The 21,516-nt window shown below is 41.0% G+C and overlaps 1 protein-coding gene across 5 annotated transcripts in view; it reads right to left on the reverse strand.

Annotated features, from left to right (window-relative positions):
* The window catches only part of LOC117511182 (protein unc-13 homolog B-like), a 422,327-nt gene that overhangs the window by 57,209 nt on the left and 343,602 nt on the right, over positions 1-21,516 (reverse strand). Inside the window, exon 24 of one of the 5 annotated variants that reach the window (XM_034171171.1) lies at positions 15,870-16,099. The exons of the other annotated variants lie outside the window; for them this stretch is intronic. Within the exon in view, the coding sequence (XP_034027062.1) occupies positions 15,986-16,099 (114 nt within the window). The 3' untranslated portion in view covers positions 15,870-15,985. Of the gene's footprint in view, positions 1-15,869; positions 16,100-21,516 lie in introns of those variants that run through there. 5 annotated transcript variants of the gene reach the window in all.

Consider the following 21,516-nt stretch of genomic DNA (forward strand, 5'->3'; position numbering starts at 1 on the left):
AACGTGATCACCACGCAACCTCGAAGGATCAACGACAGACCAAGAGAAAGAGAATCTGGCATAGAAATGCCACTACTGCGACAACCTCGAGGGCAGGAGCCGCTGCCACCAGTACCAAGTGAATTCTACTATGAATATGTTGGAATAAGGCAGCAGCAACAAAGCCGGCCGTGGAAGAAAAAGTGCCTCCAATGTTGGAGTTGGATGGCCAGACTTACAGCATTATTAGTCGGCATTGCTGTACTTCTAGCTATCCTGTACCATTATGGTAGTACACCCTGGACCTTAACCCATATCAGGGTCCAGTACGCAACAACTAAAACTTTTCAACAGACATGTTGGGGAGTTGAATCAAGAAACACCTACATGATATGGGACCAGAATTCTACAGAGAAATGGGCAAAGATGAAGAACCTAACTCAGCAGATGCAAAAGAATAAGTGGCTGCAATACTTGAACGACAGTGGGGAATTTCCAACCGTCACTACCAATCACAACCTGACCACCGGAGCAGAGATCCTTCAAAACCTACAAGTGAGGGAGAAAGAGATTATCGTGGCGACCATCTTACGGTTAAAACAAAAAGAGCGAAGAGAAGTAGGCTGCACTTGGATAAGACCTGAACCTGGCGAGCCAGCCTGGTATTGCTCATGGGGATGCAGAGTACTACTGGGCTATCGAGCAGGATATTGGGAAAAAGAAGCTGTTTTTCCAGCATTACCAAAACATGATGTTTGCAGAATGATAATGGCTACCTGGAAACATTGGGGAAATTACAACCTCACCTGTGATAACACCCGCAGCAGAGTGCCGAAAGTGGATACTACATCTACAATAATCCCTCCGTTGAACAACGCTACCGACATGGGAGCAGGCATATCATACTCTAAACCAACCGTCATCTCACCAGTAGGATTGGTGGGATCCACAAAGATATCACCAACACAGAGAGGAACTAAATTACTCCCCGCATCGCCAACACAAGATACCCAGCGAGTATTAGAACCAAAAGTTAAAAGTATTGATAATGAGGTTAGAAATAGATGGAAGAAGATTAATGATTATTGTGTAAAAGAAAAAGTAGCAAAATTAGATAGATGTTATTGGAATCGACCTATTGGATGTAAATCTCAAAATTACATGGTGCTTACACCAGTTATTGATTTGATAGACAGGATTACTTGGAAACAAATACAAGAAGCAAAACATGACTGGCTTAACGACACCTTTCCGTGGGTCTGGAGTGTTCCACTGTTACATTTTGAGGGGAATTTTCCAAAGGGAAACGCGTGGACTGGGCATAGTTTGCAGGGTCCACATAAAGCAAAATTCTATGTGCAAAAACTACCAAAACCTGATGAGCTAAGGTCAGTACCTCGGGATGATTTTAGCAAAATTGATCAATGCGTGGCGAATAGAATCTATGGAAGCTTACATGAGACAGAATACCATAGTAGTTTGGCTGAAGGTTCTGGTAAATCCCCCCGATGCCCCATAGACCAAATTAAGACAGGAAATTGGCTAAGATGGGTATATAACTGTACAAAGTTGTTACAAGTTCCAACCATTAAGGGGACCCTTCAAGCATGGCAGGAAGGAGTTAAGCGTAGTAAGGACATTACCTGGTGGGGAATGGAGAAATTTGAAATTGAAGATTGGGTATTCCCCTGTTTAGATCAAAGTAATAATTATTGGGTTAAATATCAATACATCGCCACGGTCTACTCCAGAGATAGAGCTACTTGGTCTAATGTACTCTGGAGACCAAATCCTTATGTTACGCCACGGCCCTGGAAAATGATTTGTAATAGGCTTAATACTACATGCACAATAAGCCTTGCCCACCAAAATTGTAGAAAGGTTCCTAGCTGGGAAGAATATTGTGATGCTTACTATGACGGCGAGTACGACATTTTATGGCCATCAAACAGTTTGGGAGAAGAACGGTGCTGGCGAATGGATAAGAGCTTTTCCACCCAACGTTGGCTGTGCTAAGGCTGTCCTGGGACATGGAATGTCGAAAAGGAAGCAGATCCTAGGCCACATAGTTCCATTTGTTGGAGATGCTTTGATAATGCTTGAAGAAGGATATGCTTTCAAGAAAAGTCTGTGTGAAGGACAAGAAATTGTCGGTTACAAATGGTTGGGACCCAATCGGATTTACAATAATGGTACATGTGAATCGCCTGCAGAACATTGGTTAAGCTGTGGAAAAGGAAGAAGTCGGCATGAATGTTCTTGGTGGGAAAGAACGCAAATAATCGCTGGAGGAATCATCACCACTTTCGCTGCAGAGACCGGAGAAGTCATTAAAGAAGGTCTCGAAGTAGTGACTGGTTGGATTGGACATTTGTTTGGATATCTTTGGCCCTATCTGTTAATCATAATAGGACTTATTATTGCTGCAGTAATTGGATATGTTTTGATAAAAGGAAGTTTCGCAGCCGCCCTGCGCTTGTGTGGGAGGAGCACACAACGCAGTGAAATGGAGCCCCTCCTCCGTTAGGGGAGGAGCTATAGAGCCTACAAAGCTCGACGCCGAGACACGCCCTGTTCATTCTGCCTTGGGGGAGTGAAGGAAGAAGAAGCATCTACATAACAGCGTACAAACTTAAGGAGATAAGTAAAAAGAATAAGAGAGCACAATGTCCAACAATACTGGCGGCATAAATGACACCATCTTCAAAGTGAGTAGAGTGGAGTTTATTGCACTACTGTTAATATGGCTGCTATACTGCTGTGTCGGCCGTTGGGACTTACGACAACCACTGCGAATAGTAACGCTACTACATGGATGTGTCAGATTGGCAATCATCAATCTGCACTACGGTCAGAGTGACTTAGGGTTGTCTTTATTCATCACTCACGTCCTCGGTCGCTTTAATCTCCAGTTTGACTGTTGGGGAATATGGCAGTACACATCGATTACAATTTGGATGGTGATAGATATGACAGCAATCTTTTACGCCCCGGCAGTGATAGCTGACATTGTGTGCGAAGCTGTGATGGCCCTGACCCTATTGGCGTACATAGCTACGTTAACTGGAGCCGTACAACGCAAGAAACCCTGGCTCTACAAACTTGGACTTATCATAATTTGGGCCTTAGGATAGGGAATATTATCATCCTTATACTGGCTGTCCATGGTTAGTCAACTACTCCTGCTGTTATGGTTTACGACCTATGATGCTTGCTTCCCGCGTACAGCTCCTTCAGCTACAGCGGGAATGGTAACGTCATCACCGTCCCACTCTCCTACGGTGATCATGAGGCAGCTCTGGCGTGCATCTGAATAATCCCGACAAACTCTTTTGCTTGCTTGCAATATAATAGTTAAAAGACTAATGTTTCCTCTTACACTATAGGGGGATATAAGATGTATTCATTGTCAAGCCACCCTGGAACAAGCGATCTACTTCTGGGAGGTAACACCGACTTTGTGGTGCCCGACGTGTTATAGCAACAACTTCACTGTTCAAGTGGCACGAGGAATAATGGGACGGAAGGATGCATCTTTTCTGCCCCAGGTACCAACAGCAACATACCTGAAAATTGAGGCTGAGGCAACCGTGATTTGGCATTCCCTTTTGGTTGATCAAATACGAGCTGACACTATAGTGTCTTCAGAAGGATATACGTATTGCCCCGTGTTTTCCAAAATGTGGATGTACCCTACGGGAATAAGATTCTCCACAGCTCATCTTGCCGATGGCCGGATCGTGGCCATTGGTCCTTCATTACCACCAGCTCCACGTTCATCTCCACAGCACACTGTGGAGGTTGGAGTGCAGACCGAGGATATGAACTGGTGTTTGGAGGCCCTCACGCAGGTGTTCCTGGAAGAACACCTTCAACAGCCCGAGCCTGAGGATATTCACGCTGAAGCTTCACCTCAACCGAAGGATACATCACCACGACCATCTACACCAGTTGCACCATGTTATACACCCATCACCCCCACTTCATCATGCGCACCATGGTTCCCTGACAGATTATCATCTCAGGAATATGAGGCGACTCCATCTCCATCGGAATTACCATCACAAGCATCGCTACTGGAGGAGCAGCCTTCTGACGGCGACAGCAATCTACAGATGGGCAGAGAGGAGTACGTGGTGCTGGATGAGTGTCGTTCAACTCCAGCTCCTCCTGTTCTGTCACCGATGGTGGATGAGAAAGAAGTGCTCACCCTTCACCCTGTCGATGACGACGGGGATGTTTTTATGGAAGTATAAAGAGATCGGCAGAGCTTCAAGTCATGGAGGGGGTGTCAAGAAAGATGACTTTAAGCTTGCTCTCAGCTTGTTTTCATCTTGGAATATAATACGTGCCATGGGATTAATACACATGTTGTTGGAATAAACTGGACAGTGTTTGGTACTTTCCTGGAGTAAGTGAGGTCATACCGGACTTTTCCATTGCAGATGGGGAGGCCCATGGAATGAACTCAGTGGTGAAAACGATGGAATATGTCCAAGAATGATTCTAACATAACAAGTATGATTAAATTAACTATTAATGTAATAAAAGTAAGAGTTGATTTGAAAAACTATGTTACAAATAAGTGAAAAGAATGATTATATGAGTTGTTTTTCGTAAAGGGTGCAGAGAAAAAAGAAGAAGTTAGTGATGTTGCAAGCGAGGCCAGAAGAGCTGATGATAAAAACAACTGATCAAATAATTAAGATATGATAAAATATGAAATGAATAATAAGGAATGAAAATGTTTGTATATGATCATATGAATTGTTTTTATGTGAAAGAGAGTTGTAATGAAATGATTGAATATGATTGATGTGATTCTAAAGACATGATTTAAAAAGAATGAATTCTCAGAAAAGCTGATGTGTTAAACAGAAAAGAGGAACTTGGGACATAAGTTACTGGCAGCCGGGAAATGAGTTCTGCAGATGGCTTCCAGTAAGGGAAGGAGTAGGGAGGAGGTTTTGAGTCACCATCGTCCCCATGGTAACCAAGATCAACTGAACAACAACAGGAGTTCTCATATATAAACTGTGGAACATCAGGAAACTGGGTTATTCTTCCAGGGAAAGGTGCTGTTGTCACTTCTCCCCTGCTACGAGGAGATCACAAGACTTGACCATCTTGTGAGCAGCAATTGGAATCGTGGAGTGAGAGGATTGGAGACATAAGAGATCATTTGAGAGAGTTTTCAACTCCCACTCAGGTCATCCAGTCACGGAGTAGCAGAGCATTGGAGAATAATCACTGGCCTTAAGTCTGAGTGGGGAAGTTTCAACGTTTTCTCTCTCAAGGAACATCACATCATACCAGAATGGATTAGATCAACTTTTGGTTGATTGAAGAAGGAATAAACTCTCATGTGGATATATTTCCTGAAGGATTACAACATCACACGAGGATCGTGGTCAGCTAACAACTAATAGCTGATGAAGAGGAGATCAAGTTCATCGAACTGGGGATTTTAACATCAAAAACCTCCTTCCCTCACTCCTAGAAAAATTGTTAAGAAGTTAATCCAGTCCAGTCAGAGTAAGATCAGACAGCATTATTGAATAAGAAACAAAAATCTCTGCCAATTATTATTCTGATTATATTTGAATTACTGTTGTGAAATTATCATATAACCGATTTTGATTATGTTGTCAGCACTTGCAAAACCTGCAATAAATTTCCAAGCATGCAGTTAAAGTGTTAAGGCTCGGACATTGGATTTATTGATTCTTCTTAAGGTGTAAAGGTTAAAGTTTTTTGGGTGTATAACATCAAAAAGTGCTCTAAAAGGTTAGTCTGGTTTTTAACGAAATTAACGCATCCTGGGGACTCGCTGTACGAGTCACTAAATTCATAATCTAGCAACATTCCAAGAGCCCTGATCCATAAGAGGAGAGCTGCCGTTAACGGGCGTGGCCGGCTCGTATCCTGGTTCCAGAGAAGGCTATTCGACCGGGGTGCGAGATCAGCGTCAGCGGGGTGGACGTCCGGATGGAGGCAGTGAGTGGCTAGACGAATCTCCTCGCCACCAGCTTGAACAGCCTTTGTGCAGCCCTGCCGGGTAATACCCGTGGAGACACGAAGGTCGGACCCCAGAGACGGAGAGCTGGTTTTTAGTACACAAACACATTCATTGGAGGGTGAGCGTGTGCCGCGTCTATCTAAAAGAATAATAACGGGATCTGACAGGATTCACTTTTATTACATAATATTAATAAACATCATTAAAATGCCAATATAAAACTGCAATTTTCATGTGAGAGAGATCATATAAGCAGCAGATAACACTGGCCAACACTAAAAATGCTTCAAAATAAACAGTCATACTTTACTAATTGTTCCACTGAGAATGAAAATGTTTGAAATTGTTGAGTAGCTCAAGTTTTTAAGATATATTACTGCTATGGTACAAAGGGATAATAACACTTTTGCAGATTTTTCAAGCATTACAAAAACAGAGAGCAGGTAAATTATTATATAAACAACCAGAGAAACATGAAAAGACCTTTGTTTATGATTCATCAAGAAAATGTTACGATCAATACAGAATAATTATGTAGACGTAAAAACCTTAAACATCTTGGAAACAGCAGCCAATCACACATTTTTATTGTCACATTTGAATTCATCCAAAATGTTGGGGTTTGGTTCCGGTATGTATCCCTGTGTCTTTTTGTGTAGTTTGTCCCTCATCTGGCTTGTTCTGTGAGTGTGGATGAGTGGATGAGTGCGAGCCTGCATGTGTTTCCCTGCACCTGTCCTCCCAAGGATGCATGTTTTGTGTGGATTAGCGCGTGTACGTCAGTGCAAGTGTGGGTGTTTCCCTGCACCTGTCCTCCCAAAGGTGCACGTTTTGTGTGGATTAGCACGTGTTTCTCTGCTCCTGTCTCCCAGAGGGTGCGCGTTTGTGGGTATGTCCGTATGTGTAACAGGATGGTTTTCTGTTGGAGCCTAGTCCGGGTTGCGTTATGTAAATTCTGTTGTTTGATTTTTATGTCTGTTTTTCATGTGTTGGTGTGTTCATGAGTTGGTCATTATTTACAGTTTCTGCAGTTGCACGCTGCGTCTATCTTGGTGTGTTACTGCCCTCTTGTGTTTAATTTTGGTTCTTCAAATGCCTCTATCAGTCAATCAGTATTCCCGTGTGTTCTGGGTCTTCATGTGTGTCACCTGCCGCTAAATAATGAGTTTGGTTTTATTAGTCACACGAGTTCAGTCCTTCTCTGCCAGTCAGTTGTGTCTGTTTTGTCAGTTTGGAATCGCGCTGTCGTCAACTTGTAAGTTACGTTCTCTCTCTTAGTTTAGACAGTTGTTTTTGATTATCACTTTGTGTGTTTTGTTCCACCTTGACTGTCTTTGCTTTTGAATTTTGGTCATTGTAGATTTTTGTGTCTCTGCTAAAGACTCTTGCTGCATTTATTGTTTTTATTGTCACTTTGGATTTTTGTTCACTTCAATAAAAGCTTCTGTTGCATTTTTGGAATTTGTCATTGGATGGTGTAATCACTCAAACTTTCATAGTAGAGAAGCTCGAATCCTTCGACTGGACTAGGTTGCTTATCACGAGGACGTTTCGCTTCAAATCGCAGAAGCTTCCTCAGCTAAAATTCTTGTTCTGGTTGTAACAAAAAATAAATAAACACAACATATAAAACCAATAAAACTATGAACCAAAAACAAGTTTTAACTCCTGTTTTTTTTTTATTTGTATTATTTGTGATATATATAATGGACTGCATTTATATAGCGCTTTTCCACCTGCATCAGAAGCTCAAAGCGCTTTACATTGATGCCTCACATTCACCCATTCACACACACACACACACACACACACACACCAATGTCAGGGTGCTGCCATGCGAGGTGCTCACTACACATTGGGAGCAACTAGGGGATTAAGGGCCTTGCCCAAGAGCCCTTGGTGATTTTCCGGTCTAGCTGGGTTTTGAACTGAGGATCCTCTGGCTTGAAGCCCATCCCTTAACCACTAGACCATGTATAAACGAATGATTTTTGGACTTTTAAAAATTATTCTGAGGTATTTTAGGCTCAGAGGTCTGAACGTTTCTCAGATTCATGTTCCTTCAATCATTGAAATTAACAAAACAAATAAAGTCACTGTGACACATCTGCCATTAAAATGTGAACACAAGCTAAATGCACTTAACCTTGACCTCACAGAAAATCTTTCTGATGAAGTTCCTTTGAATTTATATCTGGCCAGGATTTTTATATCGAAAGAGCCCATGAGAACCCGATGAAAGCTCCAGAAAGATGGACGTTAACAGGTGAAAAAGAGTGAAATAGAAATCATCAAGACGTGTCAGTGCTGAAGCGTCACTGAAGCCGTGAAATCAAAAAATCTATTTTACAGGCAGAAGTTTAGAATCTTTAATTATTTTACTGTTCTTGCAACAAGAAAGGTTTTTCTTGATAAATTTGGTCAAAAACTGGTCCTGGTCAAAAAATAAAGTAAAAGGTTTTATGCTGGTAGACAAATTATTTAAAAATTTTCTTGCATGAACACTGTCACGATTTTTCATCTAAATCATAAGTAATGTAATGAATTCAGAAGAGCTTTGTATCAATCTGTATCAAATTGGAGATTGGACAAACAGAAATTATGAAATACATCACCACCTTAATAAGACTCGCACCTTTTCCTTTGGGGTCTCCAACTGAAATGATGGCGATATGCAAAAAGGAATGAAGAGATGGAATAACAAAAACATTCAGAACAAATATGGAAAGAAACAATTTTGAAATATGCATGAAAAATAAATTATGCTGAAAATGGACAAAGCTTCAGAAAAATAAGAAAAGTGAATGTCATAATGTTTGATTTAAGATTTGTGTCTTTTTAAAACCAACTCTTCCTTGAACCAATGGTTGACCTCTCCATCAAATTTCTTCGAGATCCACTCAAGTTATTTTGAGTAGCAAAGCTCCAATCCAAAATCATAGATCAAAGCCAAGATGCAGCCCTTGACACCAATCTGAACCAGATTTTAATCAGCATGGACTACCTCTTCCTCATCAGTTCATGTCCATCTCAGATATCGTGGGGACAGAACCTCCTAATCGGTGGTTAATACAGAGCCATTAACTGTTTCCAACATGTTGGCATCAAACATCCCAGCATGGTTGCAGAACAAAATTAAAAGCTTGTAATTAAAACTGTATCATTTCTTCACTATCTTTTATTGCAAAACATCTAAAAATGAAATGTGTGCTGAGAAACAACAACAGTTAACAGTCTCACAGCATAACACAGGAAGGTCAGGTCTGAAATAAAATAAGGAAAAAAAAACAAAACACTTTTTTCTCCTCTGTGTTATCAACCCAGCAGTTCACGCCTGTACGACACACTTTAGCTTCAAGCTCATATTCCAACCAAGCAACAACTTTATTAATTAACCAGCACAGCCGAGGCCACGTCAGTATTGGTTATCAGTTTCTCCGCTCAAACATTCAAACGCCCTGCAGCCGGCTGACAGATAAACCTTTTTAGCAACAGCTAAACAATGTTTTACAGACATCAGATTCAATTATTCGGCTGCCCAGAGTCAAGTCCATTAAGTCACGACGGAAAGAGAGACGCCACGTTAATGCCCAGCTGTAAATGAGGGTTTATGGGAGATTTCTCTCCAGGATGCCACTGAGATTCATCAGCAACAGATGGAGAGTTTGCGGGATAACAATTGCTTTATAATCTGTAGAATATCACTTTCTGCAGACTTCGGCAGTTTGGACTTCAAGTTTTTTTTAAGAAAAACTAAAACTCAGATTTTCAACAAATTATTTCCTTTATTTGTGATCCTGAAAAAAGAATGGGAAAATAAATAAAAGGAACAGATTTGTGGCCCTTCAGCTTTTCTGAAATGTTGTGAAATGTTTCATTTTTTAGAAAAAATGAATCAGCCAATTATTAAAATTGTACAAGAAAATCAGGTTTTCAGAAATACTGCATATGGACACTTTCACATTAAAAGGTACATAGTGGAAAAAAAAATAGTAACAGTGAAATTGTGACTAGATTCTTCAGTTTATTTCAATAATATTAGTTTCTTACATATTACATATTAATATTAGTTTCGTACATCAGGCCCACATGGTGAATAATCATGCTAATTATCTAAGCTCTACAATAATTTGTTAAAAAAAGTTATGTCTGGAAATATGTTTTGTGGGTAAATGTGTGCCAAAAAGTGTATATTTCAACTTACATTGTTATTAAATTAGAAAAGGGCATGACTATATTTTATATATAGATATATATAAAGTATATGTCGCACCTGTAAAAAAAAAACACCTCTTGAAGAGGAGAAGAAAAGAAAATTCAAGTCACACTGGAATATAAGGCCCCATAAAAAATAACAACAAAAAAACAGCATCCCCGCCCACATGCCGAAATTGGCCTGCATCATTTTTATTTTTTGGAGGGGGGGGATTTCACTGATGGCGGTAAAGCTGGTGCAAGAACCGGCATGTACGCTAGGTAGCGGGTATACTTTGGTCGAAGACGAATGAAGATTACAGAGTCAGAACTTGATATTTTTTCTTACTGACAACCACACAGTCAGTTGCTCCGTCTCACTTACACACAGTACGCATGTTTATCACTCTACTAGCGGGCAGTACTGACTATAATCGACATGGAAATAAGATTTATTTTAAAAATATGATATTTTCAGATCCTCACTTGGTATGCTGGTGTTGTATGATTCATTTTTCAGGTTTGAGATTGTTGAATTAGATTTAGTCACGGAAGGAACACTGACTATGTTTACATGCAGCCAATAACCCTTTCATAACCGGAATACTGGCAATAACCCGGTTGCGCACGGCCATGTAAATGCCCGCAAAAACCCGAATATGCTCATATTCCGGTTTTTAAAAACCCGAATAAGACCCCTGGGTTACCCCTTTTCTAACCCGAATATCAGGTCATATAAACGCACATCAGGATATCCCCATACAAAGGAACATTATTTTGTGTCCTGCGCATGTCCTATCCGCAAGGAATCGTGGTCTATCGAGTACAGCAACTACTTGTATGCGGCGCGCGCAACCCACCAGGACACCACAGAAGCAGCTGTAAACAGCGCATTGTGTTCTGCGTCCTTATCAGGCAGGCTGGTCGCAGCACCGGTCGGCATATCACCGATGCGCTTACCGTCTGCGGCTCGGTAAACGCCGCAACGGACCACTCTCACCGCCCCCCTCTCTTAGAGACAGACCCTGCAGCGGGTCCGTAATCAACTTTTCTGCAGCGCGGCTTTGCCTTGAACCTTGAACCAATCGAAGCAGTGGTTCGCAGATTGAAGCAGTGCTTCGATCTATTGCTTCGCTTATTCATTTTTTTCTTTCGCTGTATCTTAATTTTCCCCCACTAAAACCCTAAAGAGCATACGTCTGTGAGTATTATTTACCTTTTTTTATGTTAAACCGACCTGTTATGGTCTTCTGAAACAGTAGATAGATGTATTTTAGAACTTAAAAACGGGAGCGATGCTAACGCGTTAGCATGTCTATGGCATTTTCGATGTTAAAATTAACATTAAGCAGTTGCAGCTGTCATCACGTTCAGGTGCATTTTTCTGTATAATAAGCATTTGTTGTCGTAAGAGTCAAATGTGTTACAAATTGTAATATTTTTTAAATTTATTTTGTTTATATATTAATAATCTAATGATTAGTTATTATATACAATTTTAGAGAAAGAGACAAAAAGAGCCTGAATAGAAACACAACAGAAAATATAAAACCAACTAACAATGAACATACATATAGAAATACATGCATACATACATACAGAAATAAATAAGTGTTTCCTGTGAACACCTAGTGACTCTTACACCTCCATTTCATCCCTGTCTTATTTAAGTTTAATGACAGTTTGTTTCGGTCAAACCATATTTTCAATGTGTTAATTTCTTCAGTGATTTCCTCCAGAACTATCTGCCAAGCTAGAAAACTGCTGCATCCTAGTAAGAGCAGAATACTACTGGAATGAATTTGAATAAGGAAAGTTTTTTTTTTTTTCTCACCAAAATGGATGCTGCACTCACTGCAGTTTATTGTCTGGAATAGCCCCAGATTGCATTTCAGAGCTTCTAGAATTCAAACATTTTCGTGTGGGTGGTGTTGGGGGGTAATTTTTGGTTTCAGCTTTTTTTTGTTTTTCACCACTCTCACTGTGTTTTGTACAGTAACACTACCTCTAACCTTAGTGACATGAAATTTGGGGTTCCACAGGGGTCCGTCTTAGGCCCCCTGCTTTTCTCCCTTTATATAGCACCCCTTGGGCACATATTGCAGCGTTTTGGAATTACCTTTCACTGCTATGCTGATGATACTCAGTTATACATGCCGATAACTGCTGGTAATCTCATTCACAGCTTCTCATTGATGCAAGGCAGTCCTTAGAGGATTGCCTTGCATCAGTGAGAAGCTGGATGTCTAGAAACTTCCTACTTTTAAACTCTGATAAGACTGAAATGATGGCTCTTGGTCCAGTGAGACATTGGCATCAATTTGACCAGTTAACGCTCAGCCTAGGCTCGTGTGTCATACATCACGCTGACAAAGTGAGGAACCCTGGGGTAATTTTTCATCCTACATTGTCCTTTGACCTCCACATTAGAAATATTACGAGGACTGCTTTCTTCCACCTGCGAAATATAGCGAAGATTCATCCCATCCAGTCTATGGCTGATGCTGAGACCCTGATCCATGTGTTTATCTCTTCTAGATTGGACTACTGCAATGTTCTATTTTCTGGTTTACTGCAGTATAGCATTCGGACTCTCCAATTGGTTCAAAATACTGCAGCCAGACTTTTGACATGAAGCAGAAAGTTCGACCACATTACACCCATTTTGGCATCCCTTCACTGGCTTCCTGTCCCAGTGAGATCAGATTTTAAGGTTCTACTACTAGTCTATAAAACTGTTCACAGACTGGCACCTCCCTACCTAGCTGACCTAATTAAACCTTATGTACCAGCCCGGGCTTTGCATTCTCAGGGTGCAGGACTACTTTGTGTCCCTCGGGTGAATAAGAAGTCTGCAGGTCATAGAGCTTTCTCTTATCGTGCTCTTGTTCTGTGGAATGATCTCCCTGCGTCAATAAAGCAGTCATATTCTGTAAAGACTTTCAAGTCCAGATTTAAGACGCACTTATTTTCCCTTTCGTATGGCTAGCATACTGGTATAGTTTTGTTTTACGTTTTTTACTCTTTTAATTCATTTTATTAGGAAACAGAGCGTGCCGCGGCCTCAACTTTACTTAAATTCTGGGTCTTTTAGTGAAGCTTAGGGCTAGTGGCCGGTGATCACCTTAGTAGTTGTTCTGTTTTTCTTGTTGTTTAATGCTGAGAAATTATATAGTATTTCTTGTCATTTTGATGCCTGATTCTATTTTTTCTCTCTGTTTATGGTGCAGCTCCATCCAGAGATGGGAGTTGTATTTTTGCTGGCGACCCTCCTATCCTGTGCACCAACAGCATTTCCTGTATATTCGTTTTGTGAATTGTTCTGTAATTTATGTTTGTAGCATGGCCCAAGCAGAGGGTCACCCCTTTGAGTCTGGTCTGCTTGAGGTTTCTTCCTCAGAGGGAGTTTTTCCTTACCACTGTTGCGGGGGTTAGTAAGTAACCACTGTTGGTTAGTAAGGTTGGACCTTACTTGTGTGAAACGCCTTGAGGCAACTCTGTTGTGATTTGGTGCTATATAAATGAAAATAAATTTAAAAATTGAATTGAAATAGTGAGAGCTGTCTCTGTGGAATTATATTTTCTAAAAACAGACTGCAGTGGCTCGAAAAGATTATTCTCAGTAAAGTGGTCCACTAGCTGCCATGAAACCACCTTTTCCAGAATTTTCGGGTAAAATGATAAATTTGATATCGGCCGATAGTTTTTCAATACACTAGGGTCGAGATTAGATTTCTTAAGTCATAGTTTATTCACTGTAGATTTTAAACATTTAGGAACAGGTCCAGAGGTTAATGAGAGATTAATCATTTCCAGCACAGTCGGCCCAAGAGCGCCTCACAGGTCTTTGTTGATACTGAATTAAATAAGCAGGTTGTGCTTTTTGTAGACGCAATGAGTTTTGTCAGCATGCCTAGTGAGATACTATTAAATTCTGTAAATCTTGGTAATACCTCAGTAATGGCACCCACTTCAATAGCAGGGTTTAACAGCTGGGTTAAAGCATGCTGGGATATGTTTAACCAAATGTTGCCGATTTTCTTCTCAAAGTAATCCAAGAAATCTCGTGCTATAAAAGTAGAGTGAACTACAGGTGGTTGTCCATGAATAAATGTTGCCACCGTGTCAAACAAGAACTTTGAGTTATGCTTGTTTTTGTAATTTTTAATTTGTGTAGTTTTAGTAATAGGCCCATTTTGTAGCCAGTAGTGCATGCTTATGGTCTAAGATAGCATCACGCCATTTCCATTCTAGACCTCTAGCCTAACGTTTGAGGTCATGCAAGTAATCAGTGAACCAAGGTGACTGTGGTTTTTTTTTTTTTTTTTTGGGTGGGGGTGGGGGGTGGGGGTTTAATAAATGTGGCGCAGTCATGTCAAGTGTAGTTTTGAGCGCCGAGTTTAAACTGTCCACAAGACTGTCTACTGATTGGGCATTTTCCAAACGTGAAGCTAAGATATCAGGCAGTCTAACTTCAAGTTCAGTTGTAGCTGAGGGGTTGATGCATCGCCACAGTGATAAATGAGGTTGTTGTTCTACTAAACACAAACATACTTTTTGTTTTTGTCACTTTTTCATGCTGTTTTCTTGATGATATTCTTCAGTCACAAATCACTCCTGCCACCTTTCTCCACCCACTTCACCATTCCTGCACTCTCTTCTTCACCTCTCTACCACATGCTCCATTATTTTGGACAGTTGACCCCAAGTATTTAAACTCATCTACCTTCACCGACTCTACTCCTTGTAACCGCACTACTCCACTGGGCTCCCTCTCATTCACACACATGTACTCATTCTTGTTCCTACTGACTTTCATTCCCCTGCTCTCCAGCACATATCTCCATGTCCCTATTCTTGGTGCAACCTGCTCTCTACCCTCACTACAGGTCACAATATTATCTGCAAACATCATGGTCCACGGAGACTCCTGTCTGATCTCAACATGTCCACACCATTAGGAACAAAAAAGGACTCAGTGCTTATCCTTGATGGATTCCCACTTCCACCTTGAATACATCTGTCAATCCTACTGCACATCTCACAGCTGGACCACTATCCTTGTACATGTGCTGCACTACCATCACATACTTCTCTGCCACTCCAGACTTCCTCATACAATCCTACAACTCTTCTCTTGGCACCTTGTAATAAGCTGTTTCTAACTCCACAAACACATAATGCAACTCCTTCTAGCCTTGTAAATAAATCCCAGCAGTATTTCACAAACACATGACACTGGTGTATTTTTTAATTTCAATTTTTAAGACAAATTACACTGGCCCACACAAGCTCAAAACAAACAAATCGCCTATATTACCTTGCTTCTTCAGTTACTGGAATCGAACATTTCCAAGATGAATATGCAGTAGTTTTTGCAGAGTTACTGGTGGAGATTTTACAGAATTATTGATTAGCTGACTGGCTCAATATGTAAAAGACTTTTGCATGAAATTAAACTCCTTTGGCAAATTCTCAATTTCAAGGAACTTTGATTTGGGGAAAAAAGATATGGGATATAACATAGACACAAAGGTATTTTACAAATACTTCTAACCCACCTCATTATTGATCTCTTCAGGTTCTTCTTCATCCTCAGTCTTTGGTAGAACAAACAGACCACAATCACTAATTTATGTGCAAAATAGAGCAATATTATGTGTCAAAGCAAAAAAAAAAAAGGTGTTTCAGCTCTGTGGGGGGAGAAGTGGGAGTCAGAGGACAAGGAGAAGGTCCAGGTGAGTAAAGAAAGATCAAGACGAGGACTGAGTAAAAGCACACTAAAAAGATGTTTCAGAGAAGAAAAAGAGGTTCAGGTTCTTTACTGGCTAATATACTGGATGTTTGGAAGGGTAAACGAAGGACAAAATAAAAGCTGAGACCTACCATCTCCTCTTCAGCTGTTAACTGCAGACATAAAAACAAACAATTTAACACAACAATTTTTTAAGCTAATGTGTGAATGAACACATGTAAAACTGTTTTTTTTCATCTGCTCAAGCTAAAGCATTGCACCATTATTGTCAAACTAATCAATTCAACAATATCTGTGATTTTGTTTATTTTCTGTTCTGTTAAAATACAGACATAATTATTTTGTTTTGTTTTTTTTTATTCCTTCTGAAGTCCTGTATGATTCTGTAATACTATTCTAACACCCCTACAAATGCCCACGATCGAAAAAGTTCACAAATGGGATGAAAATGCTTAATCTGGGTTGCCTCCTAACAGGCTGACTAATAAAGTGCAGACCTGGCAACCCGCCTGAAAATTAAAAAAGAAGCTGCGCGGTCAGGTGGAACCACAACTGATGCTGCTTTGGCTTCAAATGTTTACCCCAGCGGAGCACAATCAAACACATTTCAAGCTGTAGTCACTACGAATACCCCACTTAAAGAAGTTTGGAGATGATTGAAGCCGTTAAGACTACATCTCAAAGTTGCCACATACTATCAAGGATTTCGAGAATCAGGATGAAATTTTTGAACAATTCAGTAATTAAATCCTAATTTCAAGTATGGTGCAGATGATGGCCGTAACTAGTACGTACACCAGGTTTCTTCAAGACTGACTCAGATGGATCAGAAAGTTACTATGACCCCTCAAAACATGCTTCAATCTGCTGTTCAGGATTAAACAGGAATTAACAAGTAAAACACACTGATTAAAAAAAAAAAAACCCTAAAAATAAAATTCAAGAAAATTCATAAAAACAAACAGCTCTATATCTTAGACATATGGATTCTTGTATGACATTTAATTGTTCCAACAGAAGGTATTTAAGCAAACTGGTAGCTATGGTGCATTCTGTTAGGGGAAGCACATAGAAAACTTTACGCTGTGATAGTCACAGACACCTGTGTGCACGTTTGTGTGTTTGTGTTGATGTGTGGGTTCTTTTCTATTTCGATTCAGCGGCTTAACACCACAAAACTAAGTTCACCAAACAAGTGCAAGTTAAACCATTTAACTCATTAAATATACATGATGTTTGTCAATGATTAATTTTGTTCTCCCATCCAGGAGTCAGCAGCGTCTGTATTTCAGCTGCTGCTGTGTACAGCGAGCACAAAGAGCACAGCACAAACCACAAACGGGCTTTTAGCGTTCATCAACAAAGGACAGAAATCTTAACGTTTGCCAGAAGTACTGCCATTAACTTTAAAGGGTTTTTCTTTGCCACCACGGCAAATCACAGTCAAACTGCTCACAACATCATGCATTCATTTGCCATATGCGACGTGGCGAGGGCTAGGAAGTTCCCTGCTTGTAGATACCTTGTACCTGGATATCAGATAACTCTCAACAGATAAAGAAGGAATGAAGTTGAGGTGACAGACGTCACCACAACTTGACGACAGAGTGAAGGCTAACCTGCAAATTATTTCTTTTGTGTGCAGGAGACTTCATTTCAGTGGGCGAACTTGTGAAGGTGGCACGGTGACTTAGCGGTGAGCACTACTGCCTCACAGTGAGAAGGCCCCAGCTTTGTTTCCTCTCTGGTCCTTTCTGTGAGGTGTTTGCATGTTCTCCCCGTCTTTGTGTGGGTTCCCTCTGAGCACTCCGGCTCCCTCCCACTCCCACACACATGCAGGTTTGATAAAGTGATGACTTTAAATTGACCGTAGGTGTGAGAATGTGTTTTTCTGTCTGTATGCATGTTGGCCCTGTGATTGATTGGTGGCTTGTCCAGGGTGAGCCCCACGTCTCTCCCAGTGACTGATGGGATAGGCTGCAGCCCACAATGTGTCCCTTCACTGGAATAAGCAGGTTCAGAAAATTTATGGATAATTGGTCAGATATTTTCTGCAGATGATCTTTGATGTCAACAGCCTGTCCTCATCCCAGTTTGCATAGAGAAATATTGGGGAGGGACGATCGGTCAAAACCTACATGTGCAATCGAGCAGTGTAATGGTGCGCGGACATCTGCAGCACAATGATATGGAATTAAGCGGAGAAAGATGCTGAGTCGAGCATTCAGCAGATTACAGCGGTGACATAGAAACATACCATGTGACTGAGTAGCATTACTGGCTGTGCATACAGGCTCGCTTTTCAGGAGTTTAAACCTCCAACCTGCTCCTCTATTCATCTGTCAGCTGTAGGATGATTGATATTATTTACACTGTGTGGAAACAGAGCCACCTCTGACATGCCAGCAATGTTCAAAAAATATAATTTAAAGGAAAATTATGCTGATATAATGCTTTTTTCAGGCCAATGCCCTGAAATCCATTCATGTCTTTTGGAGAGCCTGCTGCTAATCAAACCAAACAATCAACGATTGAAAAAAAGAATTATTGAAGCAGCTACTCTGTAAATTGGGAAACACCCAAGTGGTCATTAAGAAATCATTCTTCCTGCCAATGGCAAACAAATAAGTAAAGACTATTAAAGAAACGCAATCACCATCACACAATCCATGGCTTTTAACACACTCACACAGTCACCTTATTGTTGTGCACATTCACTTTCCAGCCAATATATCGGATATTCTGGAGTATAAGTCACACACCTTTTCTGTATGTGGAACTCATTTTTTAACACAGTGTTCCCTGGGGTAAGTTTAACTCTGAACAAGAGTCAGTAATACATGTGCACACAGCACAAGTTAAATTCCAAAAATAAGTAAGATGGACAAATACATTTGCATTAGACAATATATTGGGTGTTATTGATGCAGTTTGGACCAAAGGAAAAAGGGTGTTTGCGCAGAATGAACTGGACAAGGCAACTGGACTTCTTTTTAACCTGGGAAACATTCTGCTACTCACACCCCTATTCCACAGCTCGCTGTTCTGTTATGATCCAAAAAAAGTTCCAAAACAGGATGAAATGGCTAACTCCAGCTTGCCTCCTAACTGGCTGGCTTAAAATTATAAAATGTACACCTGGCAACCCACCTGAAAACAAAATAAAGAAGCTGCGCCCTTGGCCAGAATTCCGTTCAGTTAAATTTATTACATTTATATAGCGCCAAATCACAACAAAGCTGCCTCAAAGTGCTTCACACGAGTAAGGTCCAACCTTACCAACCCCCAGAGCAAGCACACAGGGAGCAGTGGTAAGGAAAAAAAACCCTCTGATGATAATGAGGAAGAAACCTCAAGCAGACCAGACTCAGAGGGGTGACCCTCTGCTTAAGTCAGTTACAAGGTTTTTAGAAAGTTGAAGAAACAGAAAACAGGAATTTAAAACATCTTCAGCATCAGCTTCAGGCATGATAACAAACGCTGTTTCTGCTTCAAATTTTTTACCCCGATGGAGCACAAGCAAACAATTTTCCAGCCTTACTCACTATGACTACCCCATTTAAAGATGTTTGAACATGATTGAAGCCATTAAGAGTACAAACACCAGGAAGTTACCACACACTAACAATGATTTTGTGAATCGAGATAGAATTATTAAACGGTTTGAAAATTTGACAGATTTCAAAACTAGTGCCAATGACGGCCGGATCTACTACCTATACCTAGTTTATTCAAAGTTGACAACAATGGGTCAAGAAGTTTCTATGACGCTTAAGAAAGTGCTCTGATTTGCTATTCAGGATTAAATGGGAAGGAATAGCACACTGTAGAATAGCCCCATTATCGAAGTGGCTTTATCCGTCTGGGATACTACTGGTTAGAGAACACCCAGATACGAGGGCTGTCAATAAAGTATAGGTCCTTTTTATTTTTTTCAAAAACTATATGGATTTCATTCATATGTTTTTACGTCAGACATGCTTGAACCCTCGTGCGCATGCGTGAGTTTTTCCACGCCTGTCGGTGACGTCATTCGCCTGTGAGCACTCCTTGTGGGAGGAGTCGTCCAGCCCCTCGTCGGAATTCCTTTGTCTGAGAAGTTGCTGAGAGACTGGCGCTTTGTTTGATCAAAATTTTTTCTAAACCTGTGAGACACATCGAAGTGGACACGGTTTGAAAAATTAAGCTGGTCTTCAGTGAAAATTTTAACGGCTGATGAGAGATTTTGAGGTGATACTGTCGCTTTAAGGATTTCCCACGGTGCGAGAAGTCGCGCAGCACCCTCAGGCGCCGTCGTCAGCCTGTTTCAAGCTGAAAACCTCCACATTTCAGGCTCTATTGATCCAGGACGTTGTGAGAGAACAGAGACATTTCAGAAGAAGTCGGTTTCAGCATTTTATCCGGATATTCCACTGTTAAAGGAGATTTTTTTAATGAAAGACGTGTGGACGGGTCCATGCGTCGGGACGCAGCCGGCGCGGTGCGGCAGCACAGGAAAAACACCTCCGTGTTGATAACCATTTGTAAAATCCAGGCGGCTTTTGATGGCTTTCAGTGGAGTGAGTATATGAGAAATTGTTTAACAGCTGGACATGTTCCAACTTGTCCTTAAGGCTTCCAACAGAGATGTTTTTCCTGTGGCGGAGCGTCGCGGCGGCTGCGAGCCGACACTGCAATCCGTCCGCACGTCTTTCATTAAAAAAATCTCCTTTAACAGTGGAATATCCGGATAAAATGCTGAAACCGGCTTCTTCTGAAACTTCTCTGTTCTCTCACGACGTCCTGGATCAATAGAGCCTGAAATGTGGAGGTTTTCAGCTTGAAACAGGCTGACGACGGCGCCTGAGGGTGCTGTGCGACGTCTCACACCGTGGGAAGTCCATAAAGCGACAGTATCACCTCAAAATCTCTCATCAGCCGTTAAAATTTTCACTGAAAACCAGCTTAATTTTTCGAATCGTGTCCACTTCGATGTGTCTCACAGGTTTAGAAAAAATTTTGATCAAACAAAGCGCCAGTCTCTCAGCAACTTATCAGACAAAGGAATTCCGACGAGGGGCTGGACGACTCCTCCCACAAGGAGTGCTCACAGGCGAATGACGTCACCGACAGGCGTGGAAAAACTCACGCATGCGCACGAGGGTTCAAGCATGTCTGACGTAAAAACATATGAATGAAATCCATATAGTTTTTGAAAAAAATAAAAAGGACCTATACTTTATTGACAGACCTCGTATACTCCTCCTCCACTGTTAGCTGCAAATGGTCAAGAGTGAATAATGCCCTCTCTTTCCCTGTTATTCATCAGAATCATGTCCATCCTAACAGGGCTAATGTCCCCATGGGGGAGGAGTGAAGTGGTTTTGATTTTTCTGGGAAGAGAAGAAAGGACAATAGGTAATGTCTCAGACCTCTGCCCCATAAAGTGCTTCATTTCTGACATGGATGTGTTCCTTAAATGCTCTCTCAAACCATCTATGTTCCTATGGGCCAAAATGTGAACCTGGTCATCTTTAAAAGAATGTCCTTTGTCCTTACGGTGAGGGAATACTACTGAGTCATAACCAGA

Source organism: Thalassophryne amazonica, chromosome 5, assembly GCF_902500255.1.
Source record: "Thalassophryne amazonica chromosome 5, fThaAma1.1, whole genome shotgun sequence".
In the NCBI taxonomy this organism is placed as follows: domain Eukaryota; kingdom Metazoa; phylum Chordata; class Actinopteri; order Batrachoidiformes; family Batrachoididae; genus Thalassophryne; species Thalassophryne amazonica.